At 45.3% G+C, this 22012-nt stretch overlaps 1 protein-coding gene across 1 annotated transcript; it reads left to right on the top strand.

Moving 5' to 3' along the window:
• Positions 1–189: 189 nt before the first annotated feature.
• mlycd (malonyl-CoA decarboxylase) lies at positions 190–8698 on the top strand. The gene is made up of 6 exons (XM_058088220.2): positions 190–794; positions 2669–2781; positions 2860–3016; positions 3243–3395; positions 6677–7270; positions 7996–8698. The coding sequence occupies exons 1-5, from the start codon at positions 240–242 to the stop codon at positions 7220–7222; spliced, it is 1524 nt and encodes a 507-aa protein (XP_057944203.2). The 5' UTR covers positions 190–239; the 3' UTR covers positions 7223–7270; positions 7996–8698.
• The last annotated feature ends 13314 nt before the right edge of the window (positions 8699–22012 follow it).

The raw sequence follows: 22012 nt of genomic DNA, 5'->3' as shown, positions 1-22012 counted from the left end.
TTGCCAGGTGCATGTAGTGTATGTTTCTGAAATAAAGCAAGTAGACCTGTATTATGATCCAGAATATATTCAGACCTTTTCAAAGTAACATTCTCTAACATCCGAGTGAGCTTTCGTCATGAAAAGATAAAAGTGTTACACGCAATCGCAGGGCACTGTGTCTTTAAGAAACCCGGAAGTAGTTCCTTCCGTGTGATCCCTGACTGTGTCACCAAACAAAGCCCTGCTCCCTCCCAGCAATGATATCCCACCCCGTTATCGGTGCTTTCCGTGGCAGTGTCAAGCATTGGCGACGCGGGGCTGTCCTGAAAGCTGCTCTTTCGGGGGCTGCTCTGGGGGCGTCGGGCTTCGGCAGCTGCCGTCGGTTGTCTTCGCCAAGTGGCGTTACTGGCATGGAGGAAATATTGGCCAGGGTCGTATCACCTCTACCCACGTACGAAACCAGGGACAAGTCTCCCCCTCCTCCCGAATCCAGCAGCTTGGAGTTTATGCACTTCTACAGAAGCCTCGAAAGGGACGACAAACTCGACTTCCTGGCCAAGTTGTCACGGGACTTCGGAGTGGACCATAAAAGCGTTTCGGAGTTTGCCGGGAAGTTACTGGACACCCAACTCCGAGACTTGGCGACCATCCTGCAAGCCGAGGATCGGCTTCGCTACAGTTTGACTCCCCGCTATAAACATATGCTGAACCACATCAGCAGGGTGGAAGGGGGGGTCAAGTTTCTGGTGGACCTCCGAGCCGACGTGCTTGAAATAATCTCGTCAAAAAGTAGCGAGAGCGCGCACTTCAGGGTAAACCTTGTTTGTTGACATTTTGTACGGGTGCTCGCTTGAGTCAAACTAAATACTAACCGCACGTTGACGTTCAACTGTCTCATTCTGCAATGTAAACAATATTTAACAATATTTAACTGTATGGATGCATCCATTCCATACATCCATACAGACCAGCTTAGGTGGTACATTTTGGTGATTACAGTCTACCCCATAACAGGCCCCAGTCACGTGGTCTGGCATATCATGGCGCTGGCCTTTGCCCCAATTATCTTTCATGATGACGCAGGGGTGCCCAAACCGCGGCCCAGGGGCCGATTTTGGGACGGCAGCATGTGTTTTTATGATGTATTATTATAGATGGCATGTGTAGATGTTGCCCAGCATGCTTCATTGAGTCCACTATGGTCTCTATAGTGTGTTGTTTCATAAACTAGTAGTTGTACCACATAAAGGGAAGATTTAACATACATCACATTATGAAATTTGCCATAAAGTGAATTTCCTTTCTGGTCATTTTAATGCAGCTTGGAAGGATGTTCTCATGTGCAATGTTTGGAAATAATGCATGACTTTTAAAATAATATATTTTTTTATTGCTTTCTTTTATTTATATTGATTAATATTATTTAATTGTTTTACATATTTTAGTATTATTTCATGCATTATTATTTTATGTTATTTGTATTTTTTATAAAAAATTATATTATAGATATATATATATATATATTTTATTATTATATCTTAACACTGGAATATACATAATACCATGAGGTAATTCTACATGTATTTTTTCAGAGGTGCCACATCTAGCTGTATGGCCTTTTACAATTCAACACATTTGTTACGCAACATCTGACCTCTTTTGGAGCCGTGTACTTTTACCCGTGTTAGAAGATGCTTCAGATGATATTGATATCATGATCACAAGCCCACTGATGCCTTTTTGCAGCTGGCAAAGGTCAAGGCAACTCATCAGGTGCGCACTTGTATTCATCACCGCTGTTAGCATTCTAAATGGCTTGCAGTTTTCAAACGTTTTTCCACAATTAACACTTGAAATCAGACACACGGATGCTTCATCATTATGGACTTCCTTGCTTATTTGGAAAGCCTTTTGGCCCAGTGACGACAGCGGGTGGTGTGGGTTACATGTAGTATTACGCTGGCTATTTTTTACTCCCACTGGAAGACTCCCAAGCGAGTGTGTGGTATGCATCTTACTGGGGCAAAGGTAGCAGCATCATCTGCTCACTACATCAGGAGGTTTCTAAACTTGAGGAGGACAAATAGACATGTCGGAAAGAGTTATTGGGTGTTTTTCTCATTAAGGCTTTCTCTCCAGCCTGAACTCTCTGAACTATTAAGCCGGATCAGGCATGGCCGATGCATACATTTTCTCTTCTTAGTTGGAGCATTTTCACCATGACTCCAGTCGAGGCGTGTCTGCATTATTTATTATTTCAACTGGCAAGCAGACATTGAAGCAACCCAAAAGTGAAGCTATCCTACGGAACGGCCTAGACAACCATGAACAATCATGTCGAGAGTGGGTTTAGGAACCCCAGCTTGTTTGCAAGAGATTTGCTTGAAATGAAGTCTGACCTTTGCAGGACAGCAGGCCGGCTTTCAAATGGCAAGTTGCTTATTGAAGTGGCTCCCGTGCAAACATCTCGAGCTCAAACACATCATTACTCATAATGTGAGAGCATCAAAACAGCGCGGAGACGCCAGGGGACCCCGCGGCCGTCACCGGGTGTTGAATTAATCAGCGCTGCTATCAGATGGAGAGCTTTTGTGTGCTTGCAAGTGGTGATTTGCTTGTTCACGCGAGAGAAGATCGGTTGAAACCAAGGTGAGATGCCGCATAACTCCTCATTATTTACTCCTAGGACCTGAATGGCACGCTGAAGAGCTTGCTGTCCGAGTGGTTCTCCGTGGGCTTGCTCCGACTGGAGCGGATCACCTGGCAGTCCCCTTGTGAGATCCTACAAAAGATCAGCCAGTAAGACGGTCAATTAGGTTCTTCAAAATGTTATCTGCACCTCGATCGTCCAGCTCAGCTCTCCGTGTCTTCTGCTAGGTACGAGGCGGTGCACCCCGTCAGGAACTGGGCTGACCTGAAGCGCCGAGTGGGGCCTTACCGCCGCTGCTACGCCTTCACCCATGCGGCCATGCCGGGGGAGCCTTTGGTGGTGCTGCACGTGGCCCTCACGGAAGACATCTCTGATAACATACAGGTTAGGACTGAAGGCGCCGGTGTCCAAACTATTTGCATATTCTAAAAATAGAAGCATTCCAATCTCAGTTTTGTCGGAAAACATCTTGATGATTTGGGAAAATACTCCAGCTTTTTAGAAATAAAACCTTGATTATGTAAACAAAAAATGTAAAAAGTTGTTGATGCAGATTTGTGATAATGGCAGACATGGTGTATGTTTGAAATAAATGTTGCTCTTTTGTCAGAGTATTGTTCGGGAGTTTGCCACGCTTGACCAGGAGGAGGACATCAATAAGATAAACACAGCCATCTTCTACTCCATCTCCTCCACGCAGGCTGGCTTACAAGGAGTGGAGCTGGGCAACTACCTCATCAAGAGGGTGGTGCGGGAACTGCAGGTGGGACCAGTCTTCTGGTTGTGGTTGACTGGAAGGAGAAGCTATGAAACTAAAACATACGCTGCCTTTTTTATGGCTTTATTGCTCATCAAAAGTTTTCAGGGTCTCCACACGAATAAATTAATTTCCCGCTTATTGGAGCATTTGCTTACATGCTCCAAAATGGAAGCATAAACACAGCGACAAAGCAGTTGTTGCCACACAGTGGCAGTAATGACATCCCATCCGTCCCTCTCAATAAGCCCACAAGAGCCCTTCATGCTGGCCTCCTCCAGCTAGCACTTGTGAAATGATTGGAACATCGAATGGAGTGTCAGAAGCCACCGTGCCCACCAGATGGGAAATACGTCTTTGTACCGCCGCCTCATGATATCCCATCTCCCGGCTTTGCAAGCTGACTTGACTTATTGGAACATATGGATCCCAGATGACTTGACTCTATCTGCTGATCTGCTGTCATGGCCTCCAGCCATGGTGACTGTCTCCTACAGCGCGGAATAATTACCTCACCTGACAAACAACCATTCACACTCACATTCATACCTACGGACAATTTGGAGTGGCCAATTAATTGGAATGGGGGAGGAAGAAGGAGAAAACCCACGCATGCACTCCACACAGAGATGCCCTAGGGTGGGATTGAACTCGGGTCTCCAGGCTGTGTGGTCTCCACGCTAACCACTCGACCGCCTCGCCTAATATAAATACATTTAACCTTTTAATTGTCATTACTGCAGCGCTAATGAATCCTGGGTAGTGTTTTGCTGCTGGCCAGATAGAAGTCCCCAGCTCTCTGGGGGCCCAGTGGTTACAGCGTTTTAGGACTCAGGACTCTGTGGGGGCCCGGTGGTTACAGCGTTTTAGGACTCAGGACTCTGTGGGGGCCCAGTGGTTACAGCGTTTTAGGACTCAGGACTCTGTGGGGGCCTGGTGGTTACAGCGTTTTAGGACTCAGGACTCTGTGGGGGCCCGGTGGTTACAGCGTTTTAGGACTCAGGACTCTGTGGGGGCCCGGTGGTTACAGCGTTTTAGGACTCAGGACTCTGTGGGGGCCCGGTGGTTACAGCGTTTTAGGACTCAGGACTCTGTGGGGGCCCAGTGGTTACAGCGTTTTAGGACTCAGGACTCTGTGGGGTCCCAGTGGTTACAGCGTTTTAGGACTCGGGACTCTCTGCTGCTGCCGGAGTTCAAATTTCATTTAGGAAAGTACATTTTGGGGACAGCAGCAGGTCTGGTTTGCACACTCGGGTATCAGATGGTTGCAGGCGTGCTGTGGAAAGTACACAAATTGGCACTGGTAGCTGGATTGGGAAACCAGAGATAGAAAGATAACAGTGGGTTTCCTGAGGGCTGTCTTAATGCCTTAGGCACCACAATACTGAGCAGGAGCATGGCACTTGGGGAGGGGGGCAGGTGCCCGTTCAGCTCTTCTCCCAGCTTGAATTATTAACTTCTTCACTACCAGATATTCATGAAAAGACCTCGTCTCTGGGTGGGGTGTTTGGCAGTTAACCACATCAGTCCCATTCCGTGCATCGTTAGCTGCCTCATGCTAGCTCTTTTTCTCTTTCGAACACACGGAACGACGTGTTCATGTTCCACATCCGGACGGTAGAAGATGTCGTTTCCCTTGAAGTTGCAAAGTGACTACAGAGCAATTTTCCATGTTGGCATTCACACTTGACATTCCTCATGTCGTCTTTGTCAACCTTTCAGGAATGCCTTTTCTTTTGTTGAACGCCATCTAAAAGGGTGCTGGAGATAGCGGGGGTCCAAAATAACCCTGTTTGTTGTGCTAGCAACATTCCGGTAAGCAGATGTGACAGTTTCAATGGCAAATGCCTGCACGGAGCTAAATTTGACATGGCAGCAGCACTTTTGTATATTTAAGCAACCCGCCTGGTGTTTGGTTACAAATGTTTGAAGGGCAATTTGCTGTGCGAGCATTACAAATATATACGATGGGCTTCATGTCAAAAAGCTTTCTTCAATGCAGAGATTTTGATGTCCCGTTTGAGTGTTGACCCCTCACCCCGGCCCTGTAAGTGCCGGTCTACACACGATAACAGAGGCTCCGTGATGGAGCTCTACCGTCAGGAAAGGTGAAGAGAGGAGAAGTGCGCTCGGACAGGAAGCAAATTAATGATGGAGAAGATGATAGAGAGGCAAGACAAAGGTCAGAGTCGGGATTTGAAATGAGGAGAGGAGGTTGGCTTTTCCAGACCGGACCCACTTTTGGTTTGGCACTATTTGTTTGAGTTCACCTACCCTGATTCATATCTTTTATATATTTCATTTCCCCCTTTTCTCCTTAACTCTGCTGGTAATCACACGGATGCAAACAAACAGACCAAAGGGGGAGGGGGGGCAGGACTTAAGAGTAAGTTCTTCTTTGTTACGGTGTCTTATTGGGCCTTGGTGCCACAGAACCTGGGATGTTTAAGACGGCCAACCTCATCGATAAGCCACAATTCTAAAACTATAAAGATGTGTTTTGGTTTTTGCTACGATACAGTCGAGGAACGCAACCATTCATAATCTGAAGACCACCAGCATGTCAACATGGAGAAGGACTACAAAGCAAAACGGACCAAAACTTTGCTCTCTCGGGGTTGTCTGCCACTTCCGTTATCATCTGCCGCTTTTCTCACCTCAGCCTGCTACATCACACTCTCACTTATCAGTGCCAAGATGGGCAGAGAAGAGAGGAAATGCTTGGCCAGTGTACAAAATAGCTGGGGGGGGGGGGGGGGGGTGCAAGATGGGATGGGCATTGAAGGTGAGAGTCGAGTCATCCGTCTCCATCAGCAGGATCATGAAGCAGCACATGGAAGAACGTTTGGTGTTTTGTTACCAAAAGTTCTTCTTTGTCTCCTCATGATGATCCACTACCGCATCCACCCATCTCAGGGCTGTGCCGCCCCGGGTGGGCCAGTCGCAAAATATCATTTAACAAAACTTTTTAAAAGTCATTTCATTTGCTGAGATATTAAAGACAAATAAAAAATAATGTAATTTTTGGAAAATTAGGTTGCAGAAAAAGTTAGGAAAATGTAATATTATTGGAATAAAGTCATAATTACAAAAATGTTATTACATTTAGCCCACGCTGGAAAAAGTTGGAACATCCCTGACTTACTGCTTTATCTTTAAAAAAATATATGAATTTTTTGTAGGGCTGTCAATTGATTAAAAATGTGAATCAGATTAATCTGCTTTTAAATGAATTAATCATGATTACTCACCATGAGCCCATTTGCGGTTCTCTTGTCTCCCTGCAGAGCGAGTTCCCCCACATGGCCCAGTTCTCCAGCCTGTCGCCCATCCCAGGGTTCTCCTCGTGGCTCCAAGGCCTCCTCAGCCAGTACCGGAAGGAAGGCCGCGGTTCGGACCTCCTCTCCGAGCAGGAGTGGCGCGAAGTGGAACAGGTCACAGACGCGGCCCCCGGCACGGGTGCCATGGACGCCCTCCGTAAGCTGATCGCCACCAGCGAATGGATGCGCTCCGATCGCCTCTCCTGTCTCCTTGAACCCGTCCTGATGCGGCTCTGCGCCTGGTATCTCTACGGAGAGAAGCGGCGGGGCTACGCGCTCAACCCCGTGGCCAATTTCCACTTGCAAAATGGCGCCACCATGTGGAGGATCAACTGGCGTGCGGACACCAGCCCGAAAGGCGCGGCAAACTCTTGCGGCATTATGGTGAACTATCGTTACTTCTTGAACGACACATCCAAGAACAGCGCACTCTACCTGCACAATAAGGTCATCACGGCGTCCGACCAGGTTCTGGGGTTGGTGTCCCAGTTTCAGAAGAACAGCAAACTATGACAAGCTGAAGAAGCTTAAGCTACGCCGTTTGTTTTGATTGACAGTTCGGTGAGCGTCCCATCAGCTGCTAATGTTTAACCGTCTTGTTGTTTGCAGTACTGTACATCCGTAGGCTCGCTTTTCGCCTCTGCGGGTTCTTTAGTCGATGCTCCCCGGCTGAGAAACCACAGCTAATAAAGTTCTCCACGATTTAGCATGTTGCAGGATAACGGTGTGTGTCATGGCGGGATAGGAACAATGGGGGTGCACAGCTACTGGAATAAATGATCTTTACACTTGGTGGAACTGTCTCGCTGCAAACAGTAGGAGGAACCTGCTGTCACACTGCCGGTCCCCACACTGCCGGTCCCCGCACTGCCGGTCCCCACACTGCCGGTCCCCGCACTGCCGGTCCCCACACGTCATCTCACACTGGAAATATTCCTCCAAATACTCGACACCAGAGCTGACTATTAATAACGACCACAAACGCTACGTTTCCTGACCTTCATCCTCCACCAGTGTCCCCCCTGAAGTGGTGGGATGGATTACCCCGGTGCCATCTTCTTCTCTCTTTCTACAACTTAACACACACACACACACACACACACACAGCATCACCTCCCCCAGAGAGCCATCACTGATGTTCTAAGCGGTCCGTGCAGGTGCCAAACAGGGCTCCTGTCGCCCCCCCCATTGTTGTGAAATAATACATCACAGCAAGTTGACTGTGAAATGATATTTTGTGTCTCCGAGGAGCCAAACTTTCCTTTCTTCTCGTCTTCTCCTCACAGAGCTGCTCCACGTCCTGAACCTAATGGAGTGAGAAATGAAATGAAAGTAAACGGTGAGATGAATGGTGTTGGCTGCTGAAGGAGGTGGGAGGAGAGTAAAGAAGCATAAAAAGGGCAGCAACTGTCGTCGCCTCCACAGACCTCAGCGACGTGGGAGACGCAAAGAAATGTGATGTTTCATGATGGAGAAGGACGAGCAGCGTGAACGGAAACAATAGTGTCATCTTCCACGCTTTCTGCTGCAGCGTTCACCTTTGGAAGACAACTGTGTACTTTTTAATGATGAAATTAATCAGCAGAGAGAAAAAAAAGATGGCGTCCAGTTACTAAGTCATTCATTTTGTTAAAAGTTGTCAGTCTGGGATTTCCCAAAGGAATAAGAAGACAAATTGCTCGTTCAGTGAGCGGTTACAGCGCTGAAATTTGATTTATGGACACTTCTAGTCCCTCTTAATGAAACGCTACGAGTCTCCTCGCTGGAGGCTGTTTAGGATGAGACTCGATACATGAAATGTTCTTCAATCGGATTTAAAGTCATAATCAAAGGTGTAGTCGTGTACATAGAGACGACACCTTTGGAACGCCATGAACTTATACGCTGGATATGTAATACAACCAACACGCCTCAGAGACTGATACTTGTATCAGAAATTGAGAGCAAATATCGGACATCCCTACTTGTTAATAAACGGAATATTTTAAACTATGGAATAAATCTGTTTACATTAGCAGCCAACCAGATCGGACCAGACATATTTCGCTGCCATGTTTGTGGCCTCATTTGCTGAAAGTCCCTAGGACGGGTTGATCCAGGTCCAGGTTTAACTGCTCACCTGTGACTTTAACGAGGGCTACAGAAAATGGATGGATGTTTTGGGACATGGGGGCATGGGGGCATGGGGGCATGGGGGCTAACAGCTGGATAATGGATTCACACTTCAATATCCTGCTTTGTGGCACATTCTAGAGGAACCTCTGATTGCACCTGATTATAATTGATTGCTAGGATAATAACGTGCTCCGTCTAGTTCAGGAATGCCGACAATAATATGTCCAAATAGGAAGAGCACCATATTGGAATAAAACTATTCATTCATTCCTCGTCCGTCGTCGAGGGAAAATTGTCTTCCAAATGAAGCTTATTATTTTTTATAGTTTGCGGTGACTAAAATTGTCAGCCTGATGGCGGCTCGGTGCCAAGACATTTTCTTATTCTGTCTTAAATCGTTTTAAGGACAAAGTGTTTTTTTTTGTCTTCCTTTGTGTTGAATCTTAAAATGATACCAAAGGAAATGAGAAAATAATTGCTGAAATCTTTGGCTGGGAAGAACTCATATACACATAATCATCCTCTTTCTGATACGTGACTCACAGGACGCACCCGATGGCCTCGGCACCGGCGACACCCGCATCCAAATTCTGATTTTGTGATACAATAACGCCCACACTGGATTGATACCAGCACAGAAGCATTTTGTTGTTGTTTACAGTCCTTTTTTCTTTACTATCAATTCATAAATTAGCACTGTTTTTCATGACCACATTTGGCTTAGTCCATCTATGCATTTTCTATGCCGCTTATCCTCACAAGGGTCACATATATGCTGGAGCCTATCCCACAACTAACTGGAATATGGCTAATTATTAGTCCAAAAGATTAGTTAGCTTAGTTGTCCATCTTCTGGACTCTCAGTGCTCATGTTATGTCTTATTATATATAATATGAGTGTAACCATAGGGGTGTTACGTGTTCATGTGTGGGCTCTAATAGTGTTAAGCATATTTCTAAAGAGGTACGACTATGAAAATTAAATGAAAATTGGAACCAATCAAGGTGGGATTACCTTTTAAACCTTTTAATTATGCTTTCAATGTAGTACAGTGTGGCTGAAGTACGGAAGATCAGCCATGTGCAACAGGAAGTGTGCGGTGAGTCATCGCCGTGGTGACGTTGGGCTAATCCTCCTGCTAAAGCATCGCTCCCAAGTCTGATGTTTGTATTTTTCAGTATTCAGTGGAACCTCGGTTACGCCGAGGTAGGTTTTTTTTTTGCCGTTTTCCCAAATCGTTGTATTTTTTGGGGAGGTTTGCGGGTCACCATGGAGTAAGATGTCGACATGCATGGAGGATGTATGAAGTATCTGAACGTGCGTTGGCACTAATTACATTTCGCATTTCTACATGCAAACCAGCATGTGGTCCCAAATGACCGTTTTTCTTCTTGTCACTCACACAAACTAGTAACCTGGAGTGACCTGCTGGGGAAAAAAGGGTCTCAGAGTTTGGGCAAGTTGGCAACAACAGAGGAGCAGCTACGATGCTAATTGTAGGACAACGTTGATCAATGAACCAATTTATTAAGCAATCTTAGAGCGGCTAATATGGACCCCTTTTCCCCAGTCGCTGATATTACCAAAGAAGGTACTGGTAAGTGAAAGGCATTCCCCCGTCCTCTAAAAACGATTTGAAATAGAGAACAAGCATTTTTGCCCTGGGATTTGTTTGGGTGTTATTCAAATTGCTCTCAACAGAAACGCAGTACTTCAATTCCATCCCATTTTTCTCTCGCTGCTCTTGATCTCCATCTCAAATGGAAAGTACAAAACTTTGGCACCAAACGCAGAACGGCATTTAAATGTCAGCGCCGTCCAATAGTTTTTTTTTTATAAAAGGCGCGTATCAGAGAAAACACACCAGTGGAAGGATGCGAGTTCCATTTAACACAAGGTGACACCGACAAATGCATGATAAAAACCATCCAAAATGGATGGGAAGGGTCGCTTGGCTTGTGCTCAGAAGTTGACATCCACTCATATTTGACAATGAAACCTATTTTAAAATGCATCCTGGTGTGCTTTTAATTCAAATGGTTCTTGCTGGCGTTGACCCGCTAATCAGCTCTCAGAGTTGTAAAGATGTAAATGTAAAGATGTTGCAATAAAAAGTGAGATCAATGTGAAAATGACTAAGGCGTGTCATAGACTTTACAATATGCGCCTGACATTTGAGAAAATCCATACGCCCAACTGCTTGGGCGACACACATTTTTCATGACTGGGACTTTTGCTCACATGTTGGAAATGTCATTGGAGTGCAGCTCATGCAGGGATTTGATGAGGAAAGTGGCATTTTCCCTCCAGAGAAGGAGGGAGAGGGAGAATATTCCCAAGGCTGGCTGCACCTCCAACCTCCGCCGTGGATGTGAGCGACTGAGCCGAGGAAGAGGAGGGCTGCGTTTATCCGACTGTGGTAATCCATTCTTGGCGGATGCTGTTGCTGTCTCCGTCCGTCCGTCCGTCCGTCTGACTTCCCACGGAACACCATCACCGTCCTCCTCCTCCTCCTCCATCTCCGGCTAACCTCGCCTTGCCCTCGCAGACTTGCCAATTCCGACTCCCTCCCCTCACGTCAGGAGCAATCATGACGCACAAATACACACATTGTCATCACCTTTAGGGGGCAGCCATGTTCCACACCTGCTGCTTTTGCACCTGACCACTTCTTCTCTGGTATTTTCCAACAATTTATCATATTTGGCTTGTCAATCAGCTGCAAGCCTTGCTTTGTGTTTCTTCCTCTCCCATGGGTGCAAGCTGTTATTTCATTCAGTTCCCTTCTCCTGCCCCCTCCATAACGCCGTGAGGGGGTGTCGGAGATTGACACAGCTGCCACATCTGGTTAGAGGCTGTAATTAAAAGCCATTTGAATTGCTGATGGTATCCCCTCTTCATCTATTGCAATTAGGCGGCGTTAGCTGACCCCACGTCTTGTATCATTTCAGATGATTCAATTGGGGGAAAAAGGTTAACGGGCGGGTGTCATATTTGCCATCAAATGTAGACAAGCATCTGCAGACCAGATACAGCCGGTATCGAACCTCGAGTCGTTACTTTTACTGAGCAATGCGGAGGATCCATGCTTACTTGGATTGGGAATTTGGTTGGAAAAGCTGGAACGTCTTTACAACTGTACACGGGCACCACAGTACAGTGTGTACTAATATACTACAATGTACTTTAAAAGGTCAACATGGATTTTTTGAGGAGAAATACATATATTGATATTTAGTTTGTTTGTCACACTGAAACGCTGGCAGCTCTTGATGACTTAAATGGAGGTTTCAAAGAACCACAGAAGAAGAACCTTTGACCATCTTTCCAATGAAATATGATTCAATGTGACACATTCCAATGCTGCATTTCCTGGTTTCCAGAAACCAACTCCATAATGAGCTAGCAGCGTTCCCGTCTCCAGTCAACGTGCATCCTAGCCAGCCGCGTTCCGTAGGATGTTCCGTCCTCCTTAATGCAGCTACGTGGGATATGTTTTCAAATCTGTCTCTTTTTCTTTCTTTCTAACAACTTCTCCGCCATCCATGCCCCCCCCCCCCCCCCGTTTGTGTTTTGCTTGCATCCCGCTTGCAGCGCTGCATATCGAAAGAATCCGTGCTCTCACTTCCTGAAGCTGCGAGTCTCATTTAAAAGATGCAGCAAGCAGCTGGGCTGACAAGCAAGCCGGCCTGATGAGTCCGTGGGGGGGGGGGCAACTGACAATGGTGTGACAAATTGCATTTTCACATTTTTCATTCCACTGATTTATTCTTTCCCTCAACACTACACTCCACTGTCACCCCAAAACAGGCTGACACCCCCCCAACATTTACCCATCATGTTTCCCGTCTCGCTCAATACGACGTACGGCTTGGGATCCCTAACTGTGGTTCTGGAGAGATTAAATGGCTTTGTAATATTTCATAATATATAACAAGTTCTTTAGAATTTACACTCCATTTTGTACGGTTGGATTCTAAGTCGAGCTTCAAAATGTGAAAAGAAGACATCACATGACCTCCACGCTGCATGGAGTCAGCCATGACATGTTCATCATGGAAGTCTTAATGCCGACTCTCTCCTGCTTGAGGTTCCCTCAGGTTCTGGCTAAGTAGATGCTCACTAGAGAATCACCCGCCTGGTCACTGAGGCAAGGAACAAACGGAGAAGGTGAATCAGCAGCAGTCAGCTTCTCTCAGGTCCAACATCAGTTAACTCCCAAATATTTGGTTTCAAAAAGCTGTCTTACCTCCAAAGTGGTGAGCAGGTCTTTAATTTCCTTCATTTCCGTCCCAGCCTGTCCATTGATTGCCACCCAGTCCAGGGACGTAGTCCACCTTTTGTCCACCTTTTGTCCACCTTTTGTCCACCTTTTGTCCACCTTTTGTCCACCTTTTGTCCACCGTCAACCTCCAGCTCAGTTGTGACCTTGAAATGAAGAAATATTAAAACATGTAAAAGACAAAGTATAAATACTTCTTTGGGAGGAATTTAGGAGTTGGGATTGAAAAAACGAGTTCATGAATGAATTTTGGAAAAGCCGTGCTAGATTGAAGCTGCAAAAAGTGGTGAGGGACGACTCCATATGTTTCTCAATGCATGAAGTTGTTACAAAGAAGTCGCTGAAGGGTGGGAAGGTCAACAAGAACAATAATCCATGAACCGGCTCTCTTTCATTAGTCATTTGATGCCCCCCTTTTTTCAATTGCCACTTTCTCCACAGCCCCTCCCATCAACCTCCTTCCATCAGCTCATGGATCTCCAAGTTGAGCATAGGACCGTGTGACAGGACACGTGACTGATGAGCAAAGCCAATCATCATTACCGAGTCAGCTCATTACGGAGCATCTGGAACTTCTCCTCTTGACTCTTGCCTGACTGTTTTTCCGCACGTTAGATGCTTTTGGAAGCAGTTTGCTTGTTTTCAGGAGCAAAGAGAAGGAAATATGTTGTTTACGTATGTCTGAGATGTCCTACGTATGAGAATATGCTGAAGGTGTGACACAAGAAACCAGTTCCTGGTTGCAACCACTAGCTCCTGCGGGACCCGGAATGACTTTGTGGTTAAGTTGAACAATGATGAGTTAAGAGAGACATGTAAAATCCTTTTTCCCCGGGATGTCGCACCCAACGAATGATTCTAATGCCCATGGATGACATCCTGCATTAGCATATCAAATCATGCAAGTCGAGGGCGAGAAGAACACGTTTCATGTTTCATGTGTGAATGGCAAACCCGTGAGAGGACTAAACCTAAATCACATCCGATCAATCTGATTTTTGGGATCTATTGTCATAATTCGATGCTCTTTTAATGTCCAATATCTATTCAGATGCCTCATATGTCTCTCAATAAATGAAACACACTGGAGGTCGGACCTCACATTTCTTATAAGAATGATGGATTCCAGATATCCTACTCTTTGGCCACGTAATGGACAGCGACAATGAGAAACCCAGGCAGGATGGGTGTGTGGCACAACACAACACAACACAACACAACACAACACAACACACCCGGGATAATGTCCTTTCATATTAGGAGATATCAAGGCAGGAAAAACAAAATGAATGAAAAAAACCAACAACATTTTGATAGACGCCAGCAGTGACCTTTCTGTGACCTGAAGGATACAGGAGATGAAAATGGGAAACGCGAGTATAGCCTCATTTAAATATACGCCATTTCAGGAGTAGGCCTACTAGCATCTAATTCTACTGCTCATCTTCTTACAGCAGATGCAACCAATTGGAAATGGAACACAACATCACTTTGTAAAGCTTTATGCTAAACCTTTCACAGTTGGGTACCCAAATATATATAAATATAAATTCATCCATTATTTTCATCTACCAAAATAATAATATGGAAGGATGGTGGTTCAAAGTTACAGAACATATCGTACGGAGAAGAAGATGTGCAGTCCAACATCCAGACAATGAGAGAACCCGGTCCAATCAGTGTTCTGCCACCCACCTGTCTCGTTTTCAAAGCCACGCCTTGGCAGGAAATTGAATGAAGGCACATTGGTGCGGTGCCATGGCGCAGGGCTACTGGAGGCCATACATCTGACTTTCCTGTCACGTGGTCTCGCTCTTCTGGGTGAACCCCAAGGCGCATCCCGGCCAGATGGGATATGTAATCCCTCCAGCATGCTCTGGTTCTGCCTCGGGGTCGCCACGGTTGGATGTGCCCAGAAAGGCTCCACGGGGAGGCACGTGTGAACTGGGGCTCTTCCAGGGAAGCGAGCTCAGCCGATTCTTTTGATGAATTGTATTCAAATGCCGAGACAGCAAAGGAAACTCATTTCGGTTGCTTATTTCTCTAATTTCATCCCGTCAGTCACTTTGCAGGAGTTCACACGCAGTTCAGTATTGCACTGCGACCGAGAGAAACCCTTTCAAGGCACATTTGGAACACTTTCCAACCCAAAACAGACTTTCTCCTTCAGGCTCAGGCTGCGGCTGCTCTGAAGCCACGTGGAAGTGTTCCACAAAGGACGGAGAGGAACAATCTGCCAGCTCACCTGGTAAACACATTCATAATGACATCAATATGGCGTTTGGCTTTGGGGCTCCAGCCTTCCTCCTGATGCCCGTACCACCAGCTTGTACCTCGGGCGTAGCAGCAGATGGTTATTTCTGAAGATCATCTCATCAACAGGTTTGGGGGAGACTGCTGAGATAAAACGGCAGAGCTCAAAAGACTGAGGAGATCCTTCACATTTCACAAAACAATATATGATATATATTATAATATATTATATCACAAAACAATATATGATATCTTCTCAAGGGACAATACGTGTGTATACTTTACTAGTACAAGTTAGTACACCGGTGTAGGAAACACAAGCACTGCCTTAATCCTCCTGGGATTGTGGGATTGTGATGATGTATACAATCTGCTGTATAAGCTTTACATTGACTACTCTAAATGACATCCAAGTTTCATTTCCATAATACTTTCCCTTCAGAAGCTGTACTGGAATAAAAATGTTACGGAAATGCGGGACTAGTACTCACTTTTGTGTGGAAAATCCTTAAAGTGAGTTAATCAGAGCAGTCAAGGTGCAATCCCAGTCTAGTTCCTTTCCAGGGATCCACACCAACATTCACATTAAAGTGTTCATACTGATGATGATGATGATGATGACTAAACCAGAACATTTTTGAAAGTCGTCATACATTTGTGTTAAAAATACGAATATAAATAAAGATTATTCTTGTAGTATTTGTTTCCCTTTTCTCTTTTATTGTCAGGGCTCGTCTTTTAGGATGTCTTTCTATCAATTAAAATGTGGCTCGTGAGAAAGAAGCTTTGTGCTTTTACCCCCCCCCCCCCCCAACACATGCTTCATTAAAAAGAGCTGTCCCGCTCCCAAGAACCACCAGGTGATTAATAAACAAGTTGATTATTGTGATATTACGCGGTGCATGCAGAAAGCCTTCCTAATTTGAGGCTGACAAACGGCGACTGCCTTTATTCATCATATCAAACCTGCCCCCCCCCTCATAAAAAAGTCTTATTTCGCTGCATTAATGCCACAATATGTTGTTCTTGTGTTAACGTAAACACCATATGTTCCCGGGGTGAAAGCGTATAGTTGATAAAAAGGTAGAGAAATCCTTCGAGTGTAAAGTTAAAGCAACAACTCAGCAGTCCATCCAAGGACAATGAGAGGTTATTAAGGGAATCTACACACTGCTACCGTTGCCCCCCCCCCCCACCCCCCAGCGTGCCAGAAGTCCCCTGTGTGATATTGATTGTTTTCAAGTAACAGGCGGCGAAAATGGCCATCTCATTATTTTTAATGGCTGCTTGAGATGGGCTTCATGGCCATGCTGCGCCGCCGTTCCTACATCGGGACGGAGGACGGAATCAAAGGGACGGATGAGGCGCTCCAGGAGTAAACTTCAGCAAAGTGACACAGGTGTAGTCGTACCGATTGTCCCCCCGTGAGAAGGAGTATTTATGTGTGTTTACTTTGGTTGTCGACATGGCGACCAAAAGGGGCGGACCGGGCGCCGACTGCATCTGGCCGCAACCCAGCACCGGAGCCGCATGTTAATTGTGTTCATTTTTCAATCTCCATTAGTCAGCTGGCTGCTGCGCTCGTCTCCGTGCCCCCCCCCCCCATTCCAACGCTGTGATTAGGTACGGATACACTTGCTCTCACAACCCTGGAGGTGCCAGCAGCTTCCCAACAAAATGGGAGTTTTTTCATTTAGATGATTTTTAATTAAGCCCCCTCCTCGTCTCCCCCCCCCCCCCCCCCCCCCCCAGATGCTCTAATCAGACCCAGGGAGCTTTGCCCCTTTTTCAACATGTGGTGCAAACGACCCAGATGCTGCATCTGAACCCTCTTTGGTTCCTATGGTTCATATGGTTCCTATGGTTCCTTTGGCTCCTATGTCCTATGGTTCCTATGGTTCCTATGTCTTATGGTTCCTTTGGTTCCTATGGTTCCTATGGTTCCTATGGTTCCTATGGTTCCTATGGTTTTTATGGTTTTTATGGTTTTTATGGTTCCTATGTCTTATGGTTCCTATGGTTCCTATGGTTTTTATGGTTCCTATGTCTTATTGTTCTTATGTCCTTCCTATGGTTCCTATGGTTTTTATGGTTCCTATGTCTTATTGTTCTTATGTCCTTCCTATGGTTCCTATGGTTTTTATGGTTCCTATGTCCTATTGTTCCTATGTCCTTCCTATGGTTCCTATGGTTTTTATGGTTCCTATGTCTTATGGTTCCTATGGTTCCTATGGTTTTTATGGTTCCTATGTCTTATTGTTCCTATGTCCTTCCTATGGTTCCTATGGTTTTTATGGTTCCTATGTCCTATTGTTCCTATGTCCTTCCTATGGTTCCTATGGTTCCTATGGTTTTTATGGTTCCTATGTCCTATTGTTCCTATGTCCTTCCTATGGTTCCTATGGTTTTTATGGTTTTTATGGTTCCTATGTCTTATGGTTCCTATGGTTCCTTTGGCGCCTATGTCCTATGGTTCCTATGGTTCCTATGGTTCCTATGTCTTATGGTTCCTTTGGTTCCTATTGTTCCTATGTCCTATGGTTCCTATGGTTCCTATGGTTCCTATGGTTCCTGTGGTTCCTATGGTTCCTATGTCCTATTGTTTTTATGGTTCCTATGTCCTATGGTTCCTATGTCCTTCCTATGGTTCCTATGGTTTTTATGGTTCCCATGTCCTATGGTTCCTATGGTTCCTATGGTTCCTATGGTTCCTGTGGTTCCTATGGTTCCTGTGGTTCCTATGTCCTATTGTTCCTATGGTTCCTATGTCCTATGGTTCCTATGGTCCCTATGGTTCCCATGGTTCCTATGGTTCCTGTGGTTCCTGTGGTTCCTATGTCCTATTGTTCCTATGGTTCCTATGTCCTATGGAGAAAGCATAACGCCGAATATCTGCTCATTCTGGGAATCAAACCTGATGACTAAGGGTGTGTGAGGGTTGTGTGCATGTGTGTAAAATCATCAAAACACTCCATAAAACTTGATGGCACCTGAGAAAAAGCCTTTTGTTTGCGGTTCTACCTATTATAAAAATGGTGATGGGGTCTTTTTCCTCCCATAAAATTCCAAGCAGCCTTAAAATGCCTCCAAAGGCTAAAGACAATTGGGAAAGTAGTCGACCCTTCTCGTGTCTCCACATCCGCTAGGGATGAGCCTGTGACGGTTTTCCGGCTTGTCACTCGACTTGTCTGGCTTAGATGGTACACCAGACTTTGGTTGATCCCCCGAATGGCTGGGTGCTAATTGGTGTTAATGGAACCCACAGCATCTGCATGCAGCATGTACGGCAGCACTCGTGCACCATTAGGGCAAAGAGTGTAAGCAAGCTGCGGTAAAAAGCATGCAATTTATGCATGGAAATATTTATCCCTATTTTTCCCTGATAAATATTCATGTACTTGACGTTCAACTGGGAAAGAGTTGGAAGATGAAGCACGTGAGAGGTTCTGGAGAAGGTGGGGGGCAGCAGGGGATGAATAAGGATGATAAAAGACCAAAGCCGGAGCAAAGTGCATCCCCAAGGCTTGCCGCGTGTTTCGGCCCCTTCAGGAAGTTGGGGTCATGTAGAAGCCCAAATCGATGAGCTGAGAAGAAGCCGAGAGGCTCCATGCTAATACGGTCTGTTCCGTCCCTGCCGGGTAATGTCATCCATCACGCTGCCGCAGCCACCGGGACCGAGGGGAGGAGGAAGAGATGGCCCAAGATTGCTTTACAACGGTTCCTCTATATCCCACAGCTGATTTTAATACAAGACGTAATAAGGGGGGTAGAAGTCAACGCAGCGTCTCCGCGTCCCTTCAGAAGCCTGATAAATGTTTCACGGGTCTGCTGGGACAAAGGGATGTTAATCCCTCTATTACACGGTGCTCGGCCAAAACCCGGCATCCCGGCCTTTATACATCATAGTACTTATTGATCGGTGCCTGTTCTGACAGGGGATGCTAAATGAGATATTCCATTGTGGGGAAAGAAGCCTACTGCCTTGCTTCACTGCCTGTGTGCGTCTGCTTACGTTCACTTTAATATACCGATGGAGCTCACTTTACTAAAGTTACAAGACATTTGCTCACGTGATGGTAGTTGAATTCCCCACCTTTAGACACCTTATTGGTTGCGTGTGCATGTTGGAATCTTTATTATCCCACAATTCTTACACCAAACTACATTATTGTCTACTTTTTATGACACCAAATAAACCACTGTTGTGACAATATACAATAGTAATAATAAAACCCTGTGTGGGTTCCCACGTTTGAGTTTCCACTTATTTTATATTGGACTTGTTTTGCCCTGTCTTCCTTCGTTGCCCCAATCATCCACACCTGTCCCTAATTAGTGTTGGTATTTAGTTCAGGTGTGCCTCTCCCCTCCCCGTGTGGCATCATTGTCGTTTGTCCGTCTGCTACCTGAGTTGTGTTTCCTTCTGCTGCTGTTATTGCCCAGAATAAATATTTTTTTACCTGCATTACCTGCCGAACCGTGACAATAATACTGCAATATTTCCTTTAACTCTGTCAAATTGTGGAACTCCTTTGTCTGTGAAATGTTTGAAATGTCTAGAAATGCTGCCTTTTCAACTGTGTTAAAGAGCTGCAGTTCTTTCTGTGACCGTGTAACATTTTGCGCTGTTCCTGAGTGGTGGATTTGTTTTTTGGTGCCTTTTTTCTCCCCCGCGGAGAAAAAGCAAGTGTATAACTACATGTCAAGAAGTCTCACTCTGTTCACCGTTGTTCTATGCAGCACAAAATTGTCATGATCATTTTTTTAAATTATCATTCATCATGTAATTAAGAAATCTGGTCATGTTTTAGTCTTGCGAGATGTCATGACGCCCTGACGACCAAGTACTGCTTTATTCTTGTGTGCTACATGGAAACACTCTTTGTGCGACTCCAGCCCTGAGATTGAATCCGTACTTCTCTGGTAGAACGCGGCTGCCATTAAATTGTGCAAGTGAACCTAATGTGTTTATAAAACGTTGACACACACGCGTTATCAGCTTCTAAAAAGACGTTCTGGAGCGTGACCGCAACAAAAAGCCAACCTCGCTCCTTCCCTCCCGGGAATCAATAAAAGTCCGGGCAAAGTCCAAGAAAGATGCAAGCTGCCAAGTTATGCTAATGTTTGTGTACCCGGCGTGACGGTGCTGCTGACCACTCGGCTCTATAGAAAGCGTTTCCAGTGTACACGTTGAGCCCTGACCTTGACTCCCATCGAACACCGTTGGGACACAAAAAAAACCAGTTTGATCACATGACATTAAGTCGAGAAGATGTGTGCAGCTGCTTGACGTAAATCAGCTGTGACTTTGTAGCCGAGGAAGACGGCAGCCTCTCATGCGGTGGTTTTAAATTGTCTTTGGAATGGAAGACACTTGCTGCTTTCTGTGGCTGAAAGTCGCCTAAGCGTACAGCAAGGGCGAAGACCAAGATGGCTGTTAATAATGTGAATATGTTATTGGCTGCTGAACAACGTTTTCTTTTTCATTTGGGATTCTGCGGAAGGGAAGAATGTCGTTGCTGTCGGAAAGCTGACAACCAAATAATGAGTCCTTGTTTTTCTCACCATACATCCAATGTGTTTGCTCTGTCGTGAGTACACAACCATCGCAAACGATGAAACCTCAGTGGGTACTTTACAATACTTTACAACAAACCACCCAGATTACCCACCTGGTTACAAACTTTGGGGTTATGGATAACGATGCAGGAAATGCTGCAAGTTGATTTACTCTAATCGTGGTCGATGGTGCCAAATCAGGGGAACTTTACCAACCTTGAGTACAGATCACTACGATGCACGTAAGGTGGTCAGTAGGCCCAACCACAATAGCATTATAATAGCATTATAATAGCATCATAATAGCATTATAATAGCAATAGACCCAGTGTGAGTAAACCCTTAAAAATGAATTCCAGTCATAAGCTTGTGTTGTAATCCTCCTGATATTCACTTATTATATGAGTAGTCTGTACTACTGGCTTTAAAAGAAATACTAATTAGAGGGTGAAATGTCACACAGGATTTGTAAAACGCTCATCCAATCAGAATGCAGCATTGGAAAAAATGAAATATCACAAGAGCCGCCTCAACTTTTAATTTCATGAAATTAACAGGAAAAAGGTTCATCCAATCAGAATGCAGCATTAGGAAAAACATCTCAAGAACGCTCGAGTATGTTGTTATGGAGTCAACAATGTTGACTAAATAGTTGACTAAACATAGCAACATATTGAAGACCAAGTTGTGCGTTATTATGTGTAGTTGTACACACACATTCTAACAATGGATGTCATGACAAGCACCCCCCCCCCGCCCATCCTGTCAACCCATTTGTGTCAATTGAACAACAAAATTGTCAACCAAGATTTTCTCCAGGGATGGCGACGCCCGAGCCAGCAGTCGACTCCAGATTAAAAACGATCAGTGTAATTAATTCTGCTTATCAGGTTTCAGGTTGCTAAATGAATCATAGGAGTCATATGGTCCACTGAGGACTGATCACTTGACAACGTGACAACGTGAGAACCCTTTATGATGTTAGCAGTTGACTAATAAAATGATCAGGTGTAAGAAAATAAAATAGTCCCGGTTCCCATCGATACTTGATGCCGAACCCCACTTAAATTGTCAATTTATAGAGGGCTCCTAA

This window comes from Doryrhamphus excisus, linkage group LG6, assembly GCF_037039965.1.
Source record: "Doryrhamphus excisus strain RoL-2023G ecotype Guam linkage group LG6, RoL_Dexc_Guam_v1.1, whole genome shotgun sequence".
Classification (NCBI taxonomy): Eukaryota; Metazoa; Chordata; class Actinopteri; order Syngnathiformes; family Syngnathidae; genus Doryrhamphus; species Doryrhamphus excisus.
This window is presented reverse-complemented; position numbering and strand designations above follow the sequence as displayed.

Bases quoted from the DNA above. Each gene is read 5' to 3' on its own strand.
- mlycd (XM_058088220.2), top strand. From the start codon at position 240: ATGATATCCCACCCCGTTATCGGTGCTTTCCGTGGCAGTGTCAAGCAT. The intron at 795-2,668 runs GTAAACCTTGTT...ATTTACTCCTAG, and splicing joins GCGAGAGCGCGCACTTCAGG to GACCTGAATGGCACGCTGAA. The intron at 3,017-3,242 runs GTTAGGACTGAA...CTCTTTTGTCAG, and splicing joins ACATCTCTGATAACATACAG to AGTATTGTTCGGGAGTTTGC.